Below are 12,409 nucleotides of genomic sequence, written 5' to 3' on the forward strand. Positions count from 1 at the left end.
CATTTATTTTAAATTTACTACTTGTAAGTTTTAGTACCTTTCCCATCTGCCTTATAGGAAAGGAAGATGTGAGGTTTTTAATCATGCTTTCAAAATTACAAGAAAGATGTAGTTAGATACAAAAAAGAAAATATGAAAATAGAAAGGAGATAAAGAGGTCAGCATTGGGGCGCCTGGGTGGCTCAGTTGGTTAAGCGGCTGCCTTTGGCTCAGGTCATGATCCTGGGGTCCTGGGATCGAGCCCCACGTCCGGCTCCCTGCTCAGCAGAGAGCCTGCCTCTCCCTCTCCCTCTGCCTGCCACTCTGCCTACTTGTGCTCTCTATTTCTCTGTCAAATAAATAAATAAAATCTTTAAAAAAAAAAAAAGAGGTCAGCATTGCAGACGATGTAATTATATACCTGATGAGAACCATGAGCATCAAATGAAAAACTGTAACAAATAATAAGAATTCAGTAAAATTAATATTCAGTGAAATCAGTAGCTTTTCTAGATACAAACAACAGTAGTTAGAAAATATTATGGAAGCATGGGCGCCTGGGTGGCTCAGTTGGTTAAGCGACTGCCTTCGGCTCAGGTCGTGATCCTGGAGTCCCGGGATCGAGTCCCGCATCGGGCTCCCTGCTCGGCAGGGAGTCTGCTTCTCCCTCTGACCCTCCTCCCTTTCATGCTCTCTGTCTCTCATTCTCTCTCTCTCAAAAAAAAAAAAAAAAATCTTTAAAAAAAAAAAAGAAAATATTATGGAAGCAAATATTTCATTTATTATAAATTTAAAATACACCATGTGTTAAGCTAACAATATATGTGCAAGACCCAGCTACTAAATAAAACTTTAAAGTTCTTAAGGGACACAAAAAAAAGTTTGCATAATTGAAAAAGAAGTTGCAGTGTCAAACATTTTGAATCTTCTTAAATTAACTTTAATATTTCAATGTGAACCCAATCAAAATACCAATAGATTTCCTTCTTTTTACAAGAAAGGCTGTTATATAAATAAATGTGCAAGAATAGTGAAAGAAATTTTGCAAAAAGAGAAATAATGGAGAGTGGAGTAGGGTATTAACAGCCCTACAGTTTGATTCAAACATATTATAAAATTATAATAATTCAAACAGGATTGTTGGCACGTGAATAGATCTGTATAGACCAGTGGTGGACTAAAGACCATAAACAGGCTGAAAGAGTGTAGGAATATAGTGTATGGTAAAGGTAGCATTGCCTGTAAGTGGAGAAAGGGTGTACGTATCAATGATGTTTGGGACAACTGGATAACTATTTAGGAAAGAAAAGTAGATTGGGGGCGCCTGGGTGGCTCAGTCGGTTAAGCATCCGCCTTTGGCTCAAGTCATGATCCCAGGGTCCTGGGATTGAGTCCCGTGTTAGGCTCCCTGCTCAGCGGGGAATCTGCTTCTCCCTCTCCCTCTGCCACACTGCTTGCTTGCACACCCGTGCTCTCTCTCTCTCTCAAATAAATAACAAAATAAAATCTTAAAAAAAAAATCTCCCAACAAAGAAAAGTCCTGGACCTGATGGCTTCACTGGTGGTTTCTCCCAAACATTTAAAATAAAACTAATACAGGGCGCCTGGGTGGCTCAGTTGGTTAAGCGACTGCCTTCGGCCCAGGTCATGATCCTGGAGTCCCGGGATCGAGTCCCGCATCGGGCTCCCTGCTCGGCAGGGAGTCTGCTTCTCCCTCTGACCCTCCTGCCTCTCATGCTCTCTGTCTCTCATTCTCTCTCTCTCAAATAAATAAACAAAATCTTTAAAAAAAAAAAAGTAGATTGGTTCCATCCATTGACTCCTTATACAAAAATTAATTTCACTTGGATGGGAAAATGCATTTTATCGTTATCCTTCCATAGTGGTGAAGCATGATGTAAAATCCAGAAGCTACCAAGAATATCTCGAAAAAAGCAACTACATAAAGGGGCAGCATTCCCTATGACAAAAGCCACAGTAAATAAAGGCAACAGTGAAACAACCTGGCATAAAGTTTTGAGACATTGTATCTGAAGAATTAAGTTGTTTAACATATAGAGCACTCTTATAAATCCAGGAGAGAAAAGGAAAAGACCAAAAAATGGTGAAAGTATATGAATGAGCAGCCCACTGAAAAGGAAATGAAAAATAAACTGCAAAGAGAGACTGTTGTTTATCTCTCACACAGGTGAAGCTGGAAAAGTAAGTCAGGCTTGCCAAGGGTGTAAAGAAACCAACCCTCTGGCTTGCTGTGGAGAGGAGTCTAAATTGGCACAGACAGGATTGGAGAGCGCTATAGAAATTTTTATAAAAATTGAAAATGCATATATCCTTTGACCCTGAGAGTTTACGTCTGGTAATTTATCCTACTGATGATACACTTACATATGTGAAATGCTGCGTGAACAACCATATTCACTGTAGAGTTATTTATAACAGGAAAATTGGGGAAAGGCTAATTGTCCATCAGCAGGGAAATAGTTAAATAAATTTTGGTGCATTTGTTCATTCAGTGGGATTTTATACAGCCAGTCAGGAATGAGGCAGTGTGTGTATGGATGCATCTGTACATAGAGGAGACATACATACATAGAGATCTAGAGAGATGGATAGATCTCCATATTGTTAAGTGAAAGAACAAGAGGTAGTGTGTATGGGCTTAAATAGAAGCATACATTTGCATATGCTTATATAAGCACAAAGATATCTCCAGAAGAATGCATGAAGAAAAAAAAAATGTGGAGACATGTGAATACATTATCTATTTGAAAAAAGTGATTTATTGCAAAAATCTCAAGCAAGCCCTTGATGATTATAAAGTGTATCTATCTGGTCATGTTCCCTGAATGCATGCAGCTGACACACCCGTTTCTTTAGGAGCCCAGTATGAAGACTGTTGATGAGGTGTCACAATTCAAACGAAATCAATCTTGTTCCTGGAAAAAGTCCTCTTTTATTAGACTGTGGGAAGTTCAGAGAACAGAAACTGGCATTAAATTTAGTAAAGATATTTGGATCTACTCTTATTCAGTATTTTGGAGTAGAAGTGAATGTTTTGTGTTTGTATTCACGTACTTGGAATCTGGATTATTTTCTTTAATCACTCACTCAGACATTTATTGAGCCAGCAGTGTGGACCAGGCATGTGCTTCTGGAAGTATAAAGGTTTACAATATGGGTACTGGAGCGAGTTCTGGCCTACCAGAAAGCTGCCTAATCCTCGAAGGCAAAAATGGAAATCCACAAATAGCCTCCAGATTTCTCTAAAGTGGTTCCTTTCACTTTTCTCTCTTACCACATTAATTTTTTAAATCACAAATGTTAATGTGTTATACGTTGATTAATTTTAGATTCACCAAAATTTTCTTTATCTTCTGATTATGTTGCTAAGATAAATTGCAAAATTGCCTAAAGTTAGGATGGGATTGGGTAGGAAGAGAGTGAAAGAGAAGCAAAAAATCCAAATAATACTTAGACTTCAAAATCGCTCTTTAAGTAGGGTTACCTGGCACCATTGTAATGGATGCCCATCCTCTCCCTGCTTACTCTCCCTGAAGTAGTAATTGCAATCTGACCCTGACAAAGAAGAAAATTTTTGAGAATATTTTACTGCAGTGTTCCTCCAACTTGAGTGTGCCTTCTCTGGGGGCATTGACTAAATACATCACTGGAGCCCTCCCCCGGGGCTTTTGATTCAGTGTGCGGAAGGGTCCAAGATTTGCATTTCGTACAAGTGCCCGGGTGACTCCCCTAATACTGATCCAGGGCCACACCTGGAGAAACCCTCCGTTTTAGTGATTATGTAGACTAAATACAAAGTGAACATGTGCTTTAGTACTCGGAAGAATCTGCGAAAGGCAGATTTGAAATCTTACACATTTGAAAATGTAAACTTGGCCTTAAATCTTATCACTTAATTCTAACCCAGCAGGTTCCCAAAGGGTAATTCTAGCCCTGAGTGCTTATGGAATCGATGTCTCAGAAAAGAGTTTCATTGTCACACACTGATAATGCCAGTCTTTCAGGTCCCGGTGAGGGAGGGCGGAGGGATGTGGGCTGTACAGACTGATCAGAGGAACCAAACCAGCAGTCTTGGTTTCAATCCACCAACTTAAGTCAAATATTCTCAGAACACATTCAATTTATGCAAGGTTTTTTATCCAAATGTTTTTTTTTTCTTTTCCTCATAAATATTTCAGAATAGCTTCAGGTGGTACAAAACTGCCAAAACTTCATGTTGAAAGCATAACAATTTAAAATTTTTCTCTAAATGTCATAAAATTATGTGAATGGAGAAGATTTTATATAGACACTTGCAAGACTGAAAACTTCTTTGCTCTAAATGCTTAGGCATGTAAGATTAAGATTTCCTCATTAGCTACTTTCTGGTTCAAGAGGAGACAGAAACCAAAGCTGGCTAGGGGGGGTGTCATCTGGACATCTTTAATTTTTTTTTAAGACTTAAAGGAACAACGTGTCCTGACTCTGTCAGCGTTAAGCTTCTTTTCAACATCACTGTGGTGTAATGTATTTCCATCTTGATTTCTGTATCATCTGAACGTACAAAAAGAGCAGTGTCATATTCAGAGCCTTAGCTTCAGGGGGAGTGTTACGATCTGCATTGTCAGGCCTCCTGGGCCCAAGAGACATCCTCAGTAGAGCCTTAGAAGAAGGGATCCAGTGACCTGCAGGGAACTGATTTAACTGCTTAGTGCAGAGCATTCAAAGTTTTGGGGTCATAGCCCACAGTAAGAAATATCTTCGCACTGTGGCCCCATGCTCACACACACACACACACATATGTACATTCATGAGCATGAGTACACATCTAGATGTATACACATATGTGATTGTGTATATACACGTGTCATTCATATACAGGTGTCTGAAACCAGAGTTCCACAGAATATTTACGCATACGCTGTGCAGGGACATCTCATTATTTTCTACTCTATTTGATTTCACTGATTTTCTAAAAAATGCCCGTCAGGACCCACATAATTAATGTCATAACCCACTAACGGGTTGCACCTTACATTCTGAAAAGCACAGCTTTGGGCAAATTGAAGAGGAGAGTGGAGCTTTAGCTTTGTTTTGTGTTCTTGTTTGTTGTTGTTTGTGCTCTCAAAGGCACACACTTTGAAAAACGCTGTGTTAGAGTGATTATAGAGACTAAATACAAAATGAAAGTGTCCTTTCTCTGATGTTCCTGGTTGGAGTCCTTCCTGTAGGAAGTCCTTCCCACCCACCCCGCCTGTGCCCCATACATACACCAGGAGGCTGTCATTTCTAGCAGTATAAGTGTGGTGGCTACGTGTTCATGTTGGTCATCACAGATACTTTTTCTGAACAAAAGCCACCAAGTAGAAACATTTCTGCCTTACTTGATCTCAAAATGTGAAGTCTTAAGAGTTCAGGGGAGAAATTACCCCAAAGGAAATCTCCAGTCTTAAGTGTATTCTCTTGATTGAGTTTCTCTAAAGAATTTACCATTCTTTCACAAAGAAAAAAAAAAATGCTGTGTTAATTGGTGAGGTTAATACAGTAACATGTATGAACAAGAAAATGCAATTATTATACATTAAAGATAGCTATTTTTGTGATGATTAAAATGTGACTATCCATTTAAAACTTTTTGTTGCCTTTAACTTGATCACTTTGAAATCATTTTCAAGTAATACTTAATCAATCATATTTAAACCCTTTTCTATTAGGAAGTAATTTTATTGTTTGTTAACAGTAAACCATTTAGCAAATGTTAATTTTGCAAGCCACTCACCAGAAGAGTTTCATTTGATATATTTGATATTTTGATTTGAAATATTCCATGATTTGTATTTATGTTGTATTTGCATAAAATGAAAATGATATTGAACTTCGAGGGATAAGTCTTGTATTCCAGTCTCATATTTAATACATGTGTAATCTCAAGAAAATCCCTCAATCCCAGAGATCCTCAATTTTCTAATCTGTGAAAAGGAGATAATACTGCTTGCCTTTCCCACTTCACAAAGTTGCTCTGAAGATCGCAAGAGAATTAATGTAAAAAAGGCTTTATAAACCATAAAGCATTATAATATTACTTCTACTTTTAAATCACTTTCTTTAACAGTTCTAGAAAGGAAATAGCTTCTACCAAGAGACCAATTTTAATTATAGTGGTAGTTGAATATATCAATCTTGACCTTTAATCTTTAAAATAGATTAAAAAGCCATTTCAGAGTCAAGAGAATGTGCCTTGACCTATAAAGCCAGTGAATAAGGTGATATAATTATTCTTTTTCCTTCTGCCTTATTAGCATGTAGTGGAATGACTGGTTGATATTTACATTAAGAGAGAGCCCTAATTGTCCACAATGTGATACTCTATTTGAGTCATTGTATAGGCATACATAAATGGATATATAAATCACATGTCCAAGGGGGCCTCTTTTTTATCCTGTCTAACTCATGCAAAAGACTCGGCACCTCTTCACATTTTCCTGCATTTTAAACTGCAGTTTACCTTTTTGACATTACCCACTGCCCCTAAATGAACCCTGTGCTCCAGCCAGCCTTGATTACTCGTACCTGGAGTATCTGGGAGCGGTAGAGCTTTTACTGAAGATTTTGTAGGGGAAAAAGCTGAGACTTTAGCATCACACTCTCCAGAGCACAGTCACTCAAAGCCTCTTTGTACTTCTCTTTTCTCACCAGTCTGCCCATTCTTTGCACGGGTGAGGTGGACGCTGACCTCCATCTTCCCAGATCCCCACCTCCTGTAAACCTCCCGATCCACCAGCAGAGCACCTAAGCCTGAGAGCAACTCAGCAAAACAAGGGGCCATCCTATAGTAATAAAAGGGCCATCCATAATGTTATGGGGATCGATAGATACCAATGGTAAATAATAATGGGGAATTATAAATGATGGGGAAAAATGGGTTTTTTCTTATTTCATCTTTGTCTTTAAAAGTATTTGCTGCCTTAGAAAAAGTACAATATTGTTCCCTTCTTTGAGCTTGGGAGGACATCCAGACACCATCTGACCCCCTCTTCTCCTCTTGCCATCCTCTTTTCCTAAGGGCTTGGGTGGGACTTTCCTCTGAAGTCCTTTTTGGGACACTGATTCTTGGTTGGATATTGTACAAGCCTCAGGGTGACCCTAGGTGGTTGGAGACTCTCCCCCTGTCCTCGGTTCCAACAAGGCAGCATTAGCATTGTAGTGACTTTAAAAGAGTTTGGAACCTGGGTTTGAGGCCACATGTTTGTCATACTGTGTATCTATCCCCCATCAGATCATAGGTACCCTGTCCCCTTTAAGGCCTTCTTAGAGGGTTTGCTCTCTTTTTGTAGGAGCTCCACTGAGTTTTGTTATTGTTTTTTTGTTCGTTTATTTGTTTTTGCCTCCTGGATATGAAATACAGCACCTCCCTGGCCTCTTCTGAATTTCTGATCCTAATTGCTGAGAAATCAGGAAAGACTTCCTTCACTGATGCAGTCTGCCACAGATGTATAAACTTGCTATACTCTCAAAATAACAGGGGTTTCTTCTGCCTTACAGAGTCCATGGTTTTTTTTTCTTTCTTAAATCTACCATGCACACACACACACACACACACGCATACACACACAAAATCTGCCACCCAAGAACTAAGGTTTGCTTGTTGTCATGTGGTCAGATTTTTATCACAGTTGTAATCATGCTACTTTCTGTACCAGAAGTGAAGTAGCTGGTATGGTCTCTAACTAGCACTTCAGCCTTAGTATGGGGTGTCTTTTGCCCAAGTGAAGGAAACCCACTTACACCATTCCCTGGCTTTCAGTCTTTTGAGAACTCAGTGTTTGGTTGGGGAAGCTGAGTGTTACACCTGTATTCATTTTAATCCTCTAGTGACTAACTGGTGACGCAATCCCAAACATTTTTTTTTTTTAATATAGCGGCTGGTGTCCCTTTACTCTTTCTTCACCCAAGTTAAGCCTCACTGGCAGCAAAACTCCCAGGGGTCCCTGCTCCCTGATGAAGCGTGATTTCTCTGAATCGTCTTCAGGTCAATGGTCAATGACACTCTCAGCGAGGTTCTCCATGCAGTCCCCATTTTTCACATGATGCTCAGTAGTACCTTGTCATACAACACACTGCAAAGAGGTCTTTGCATCTTCCTGCTGCCGTGTGGTCAGAAAGAAATCTGGTGTATGAGTGGAGGAAGTTCTCATTACCTGCGCGTTGACTCTTTGGACTTGGCTAGGCATTCTGTGGGGGCTGTCTCTGAGGCTTGGAGACCACATGGGATTCCCAGAGCTGGAGAACGTCTCATTTATCTTTCTTGCTTTTTCCTGCCACTCCAGTGAGATGCAGCAGCCTGCCTAAACCCAGTGCAAAATCCTCTTCTCCCATTGCTGAAAATATGTCTGCAGGAGGATGGAAGCAAGGTTTCCTGTCTTTGGCGGAGAACCGCCCCCAGAGTCAATTCCCATTCTCACGGGAGCCCTGTGTTAAGCTGGTGAATCTGGAGGGTTTTAAAATCGTCCCTAGTATAGTGATGAGGATCTTCTTTTATCTTCCAGAAAGATTGATTTTTCTAGGAAGTCGTGTGCCCAGATTGTCGGGAATGGACAGCAGTTTCTTACCTGCTCTTTCACACGGGGAGTTTCTTGGTGTCATTCACCCCAGTAATCCTACTTAATGCTCTGAAAACCTGTCTCTCCAGGCCGGACATCTCATTTCGGATGGAGCATCCCACCATTTGATCTCAGAAGAGTTGCTATAGCTTCTTACCTGATTATGAGGCAATAGTCCAGGGTCACCTGAACCAGCCTCAGCTCCCAAGCACCACATATCCTAGCAGCAGATAATTGCAGAGCGGATGTGTACACTCCTGGTGACTCAGTTTCAGGATGATTATTCAGTAAGAGGTACAACTGGGCACTGAACCTTAGTTCAGAGCATTGACTTTTCAAAAAATAACCTCCTGTATAATCATCGTCTAAAGCCTCACTGGTTTAAGGAAGAAATGGAAAATGTCTACCATGCCCACTTTTTAATGATAAAAAACAGCGACCACGAATCCTTTTAGTCCTAAAGAAATTAAAATTCCTGATTAATAAACACACACAGACCTGGATTTCACCATCACCACTGCAGTGACACCTCTGATCATTTTCACCTTTCATCTCAACATGGAGAATCACGCGACGCAGGTCGTTTTATTTTTGTTTAGTGGACTGAAATCGAACTTCGAATTCTCCACACTCAAACTTGAAAGAAAATGTGGGCATTGTAGTAAATTAGACTTCTGAGCGAATTCTTCATAGAAGTGATCTAAAGTCACATAAGGGGGAGGCTTTTCAGCTCTTTTTTTGATATATGTGTTCTCTTTGAAAACAAGAACACTTATGGATGCCCTTTTAAGAGACCCACTACCGAGGTCCTTTATAGTTTTGCAGTTTAACATTTTAGTAAAATGCTTGTTTACTCATTACCCTTTACATTTACGTTGCTCTTTCTGTAATGTGTCTTTTTTCACTAGTATGATATCACCTTCTTCAGTTGATTTTCAAATAGGATGGTAAACTATGTGACCATTCCACCCGGCAGGGAGAGTGTTTTAGAAGCCAGCTTACTTAATTTTGTGATCCAAAAGAAATTAACAGTGAAACAAATTGTATTACATCATCTTATGAATTACTATAATCTTTATTTTAAGAATCTTTTTTTCTATAATTTCTAGCCTCACATTTTTGTCAGTATTCTATCTTATTAACTCTAGGGAGGAAGAACCAGTAACTTGTGGAAATAACATAAAATAGAATGAAAGCTATTTAAGTTCCCAAGTTGCTTGGAAGAAAATTGGATTTAATGCTGATATAATTGCGACTGGACAGTCTGTGGATAGAGTTCCACCAGAGAGCAATTGGGAAGTTGAAGGGGGAAAAAAACTTTGCTATGGACATTGCCGTCCACCGTTTTTGTGTTGGTGGGAAGACATGGTATGTGAGAATTTCAAGGTATCATTAATTTCCATAGCCACTGTAAAATAGAAGTAAGTTAACTACATTTGAAAACACTAAGTATTCTTTATAGCTCCTTCTACTGATATGTAGATTTGATCACACAGTAGAAATAAAAGTAATGAAATCAATTTTCTCTCTTACATAATGTGATTTTTAAATTTAACTTTAGTTAATATTGTTAATATAACCCAGTAACCAAATAGAGTGTGTTCAGAACCTGATTTTATGGTACGTGCCCTAGCACTAGGAGCCAAGACATAGACATCTTCCAATATGAGGTTATCAAGAGGGCATCCCATTTATTATTGGCACCTGCTGTTTAATTACGGTGCTATGATTGCTCGTGGTATGCTGAGATTACATGGCGTAAAACTGTTTCTGTGGTTGTCTTTTTCTTTGTTGATTCTGAATTATTTTCTCTTTTTTGTTCCATTTCTGCTGTCATTTCTAATAGCTCTGCCTCACCACCACGTCCTAAAATATAATGTAGGGGCCATGATTACATCGTAGTGTTTGTTCATACTAATGACCCTCCGCTTCCAAATTTTAATACAAGGTTAAGAGAGGAATGGGTAGAGTTAGTAGCTTTTGAACATTAATGAAGGGGTCTTTGTACATTTGCATTAAAATACTAATGCATGTTAAACACAAAATCTGCAGGGTAATTTTTCTTTCATGACAAAATAGAGCAAATATTAAATACCCTTTAGGTGGGAGACTATTTTAGAGTGGTTACCATCCCACATCTTGAACTCTGAAAGTCAAGAACATTTTCTCATAACTAGAAAGAATCCACTGGGGTTCCTGCTCTTCAGGCCTCCATTCTGATCATCATTACAGAATGTTTAAAAAAAGGGTGTACTTTTTGCGATCGGGCTTATCATTAGTGTGTCTATTTTTATTTTATTCTCTGGGGGGTGGGGCGGGAAGATGGTGGAAAGACACATTTAGTTGAGAGCTGTTCATTAGCCACCATTGAAGAAGAAATTGAACTTTAGAGAATCTATCAAAAATTCTCTGGTGAGCCTTTTATTACTATCTTGTCTTGAGCCCTTTTTTTAATGACATCTATTATCAGATTGAAATGGCGATTGAGACGCTGCAAAAGTCTGACGGTCTGTCCACTCACAGAAGCTCTCTCCTCAACAGCCATGTAAGTTGCCTCTTCTTCATGTAAACTAATCTCTTGCTTGTTCTGCATGTGTTGCTTGCTTCTAAATGCTTGTTTTATTTATTTATTTATTTTGCTTCTTAACCTTCCTTTCTCAGCCCCCTATGATCTCTGTATCCCTTAATGGCTATTTTATACAGTGGAATATCTAAAAAAAAAGAAACAACAAAAAACAAAAAAACAAAAATGCAAAAATGGAGGTCCCGATATACTGCTTTACTAGGTTTTTGTGCTGTTTTGGTACAGATGTAACATTTCCAAGTTAATACCGAGCTGCCATTTACTTGTGAAAATTAATTAATGGGGATTTTCAATATTTAAAATTTTCTGGTTTGATATTAATTGTGAAGCAAATGCTTGTGATCCGCATCTCTGTGTCCGAAGCAGGGAAACAGTCGTGTCTACTTGTATGACCAGTAGTATTCTTTAAGTGGAAAAAGATGATTAATACCCAACGCAATGGTAAACTGTCTGAAAATGATTTATTTACCAGTAAGACTATATAAGGTAGGCAAGAAACTGACCTAGGTGAGCTCAGGTCCTGAGACCTCCAGAAAAATGAAGCTGGGCCAAGAGAAGAAATGAGACTCTAGATAAGCCATAAATTGCTAATAATTGAGATTAAACAGGATCATTGTTACTATTTCTTGATGCTTTTAACTGTTACCAGATGCAGCCATCACTGTAACACTGGTAAGTCTGAGAAGAACAATGACAGTTTTGTGAAACTATAAACATTTTCAAATTTCAAATTTCGGGGAACCAATGGAAATGATGATTAAAAATTATTTTGTTGCCGTGATTTCTGAATATATGGGAAAAAGTAAATAGAACTATGACTTACCTGTTTTAGACAGATCTTCTGCTAAATTAGTATCAATGACAATACACTAAGAATTAGTTTGTCCTCCCAACTGACAATGTATTCTTAAACTGAGAGATAAGTTATTATGATTTTTAAATTCTTCCCCATATTTTGTGAGTGAAAAGTCTAAAATTGGATCACCCAACTGAAATGAGATATTGTTATTTTTTCAATAAACCTAAAACCTTTAGTTCGCAGATAATATTTTCACTGTGCTTTTTAAATAATTGACTTTTCAAAGATTTAAATTTTATATTCCCACATAACACTAAATACTTCCATGTGTTTTACACATTTGTTTTTAGATGAATATTGTGTGTTCTTTCTTGTTCAAGGGGAAGTATCATGGCAAATAAAAACAGGATAGCCAAGTTGGAGAATGTCTGCAATTCTGTTGAAAAT

General features: G+C 38.5%; 1 protein-coding gene across 5 annotated transcripts in view; it reads left to right on the forward strand.

Annotated features, from left to right (window-relative positions):
- RFX3 (regulatory factor X3) overlaps window positions 1–12,409 on the forward strand; it is a 281,571-nt gene that overhangs the window by 195,757 nt on the left and 73,405 nt on the right. For 4 of the 5 annotated variants that reach the window (XM_081802793.1, XM_081802790.1, XM_006739897.3 and 1 more), the window contains one exon: window positions 11,050–11,124. The exons of the other annotated variant lie outside the window; for it this stretch is intronic. In XM_081802793.1, the coding sequence (XP_081658919.1) occupies window positions 11,050–11,124 (75 nt within the window). The remainder of the gene's footprint in view (window positions 1–11,049; window positions 11,125–12,409) is intronic. 5 annotated transcript variants of the gene reach the window in all.

This window comes from Leptonychotes weddellii, chromosome 14, assembly GCF_054177405.1.
Source record: "Leptonychotes weddellii isolate Sample4059 chromosome 14, ASM5417740v2, whole genome shotgun sequence".
NCBI lineage: Eukaryota > Metazoa > Chordata > Mammalia > Carnivora > Phocidae > Leptonychotes > Leptonychotes weddellii.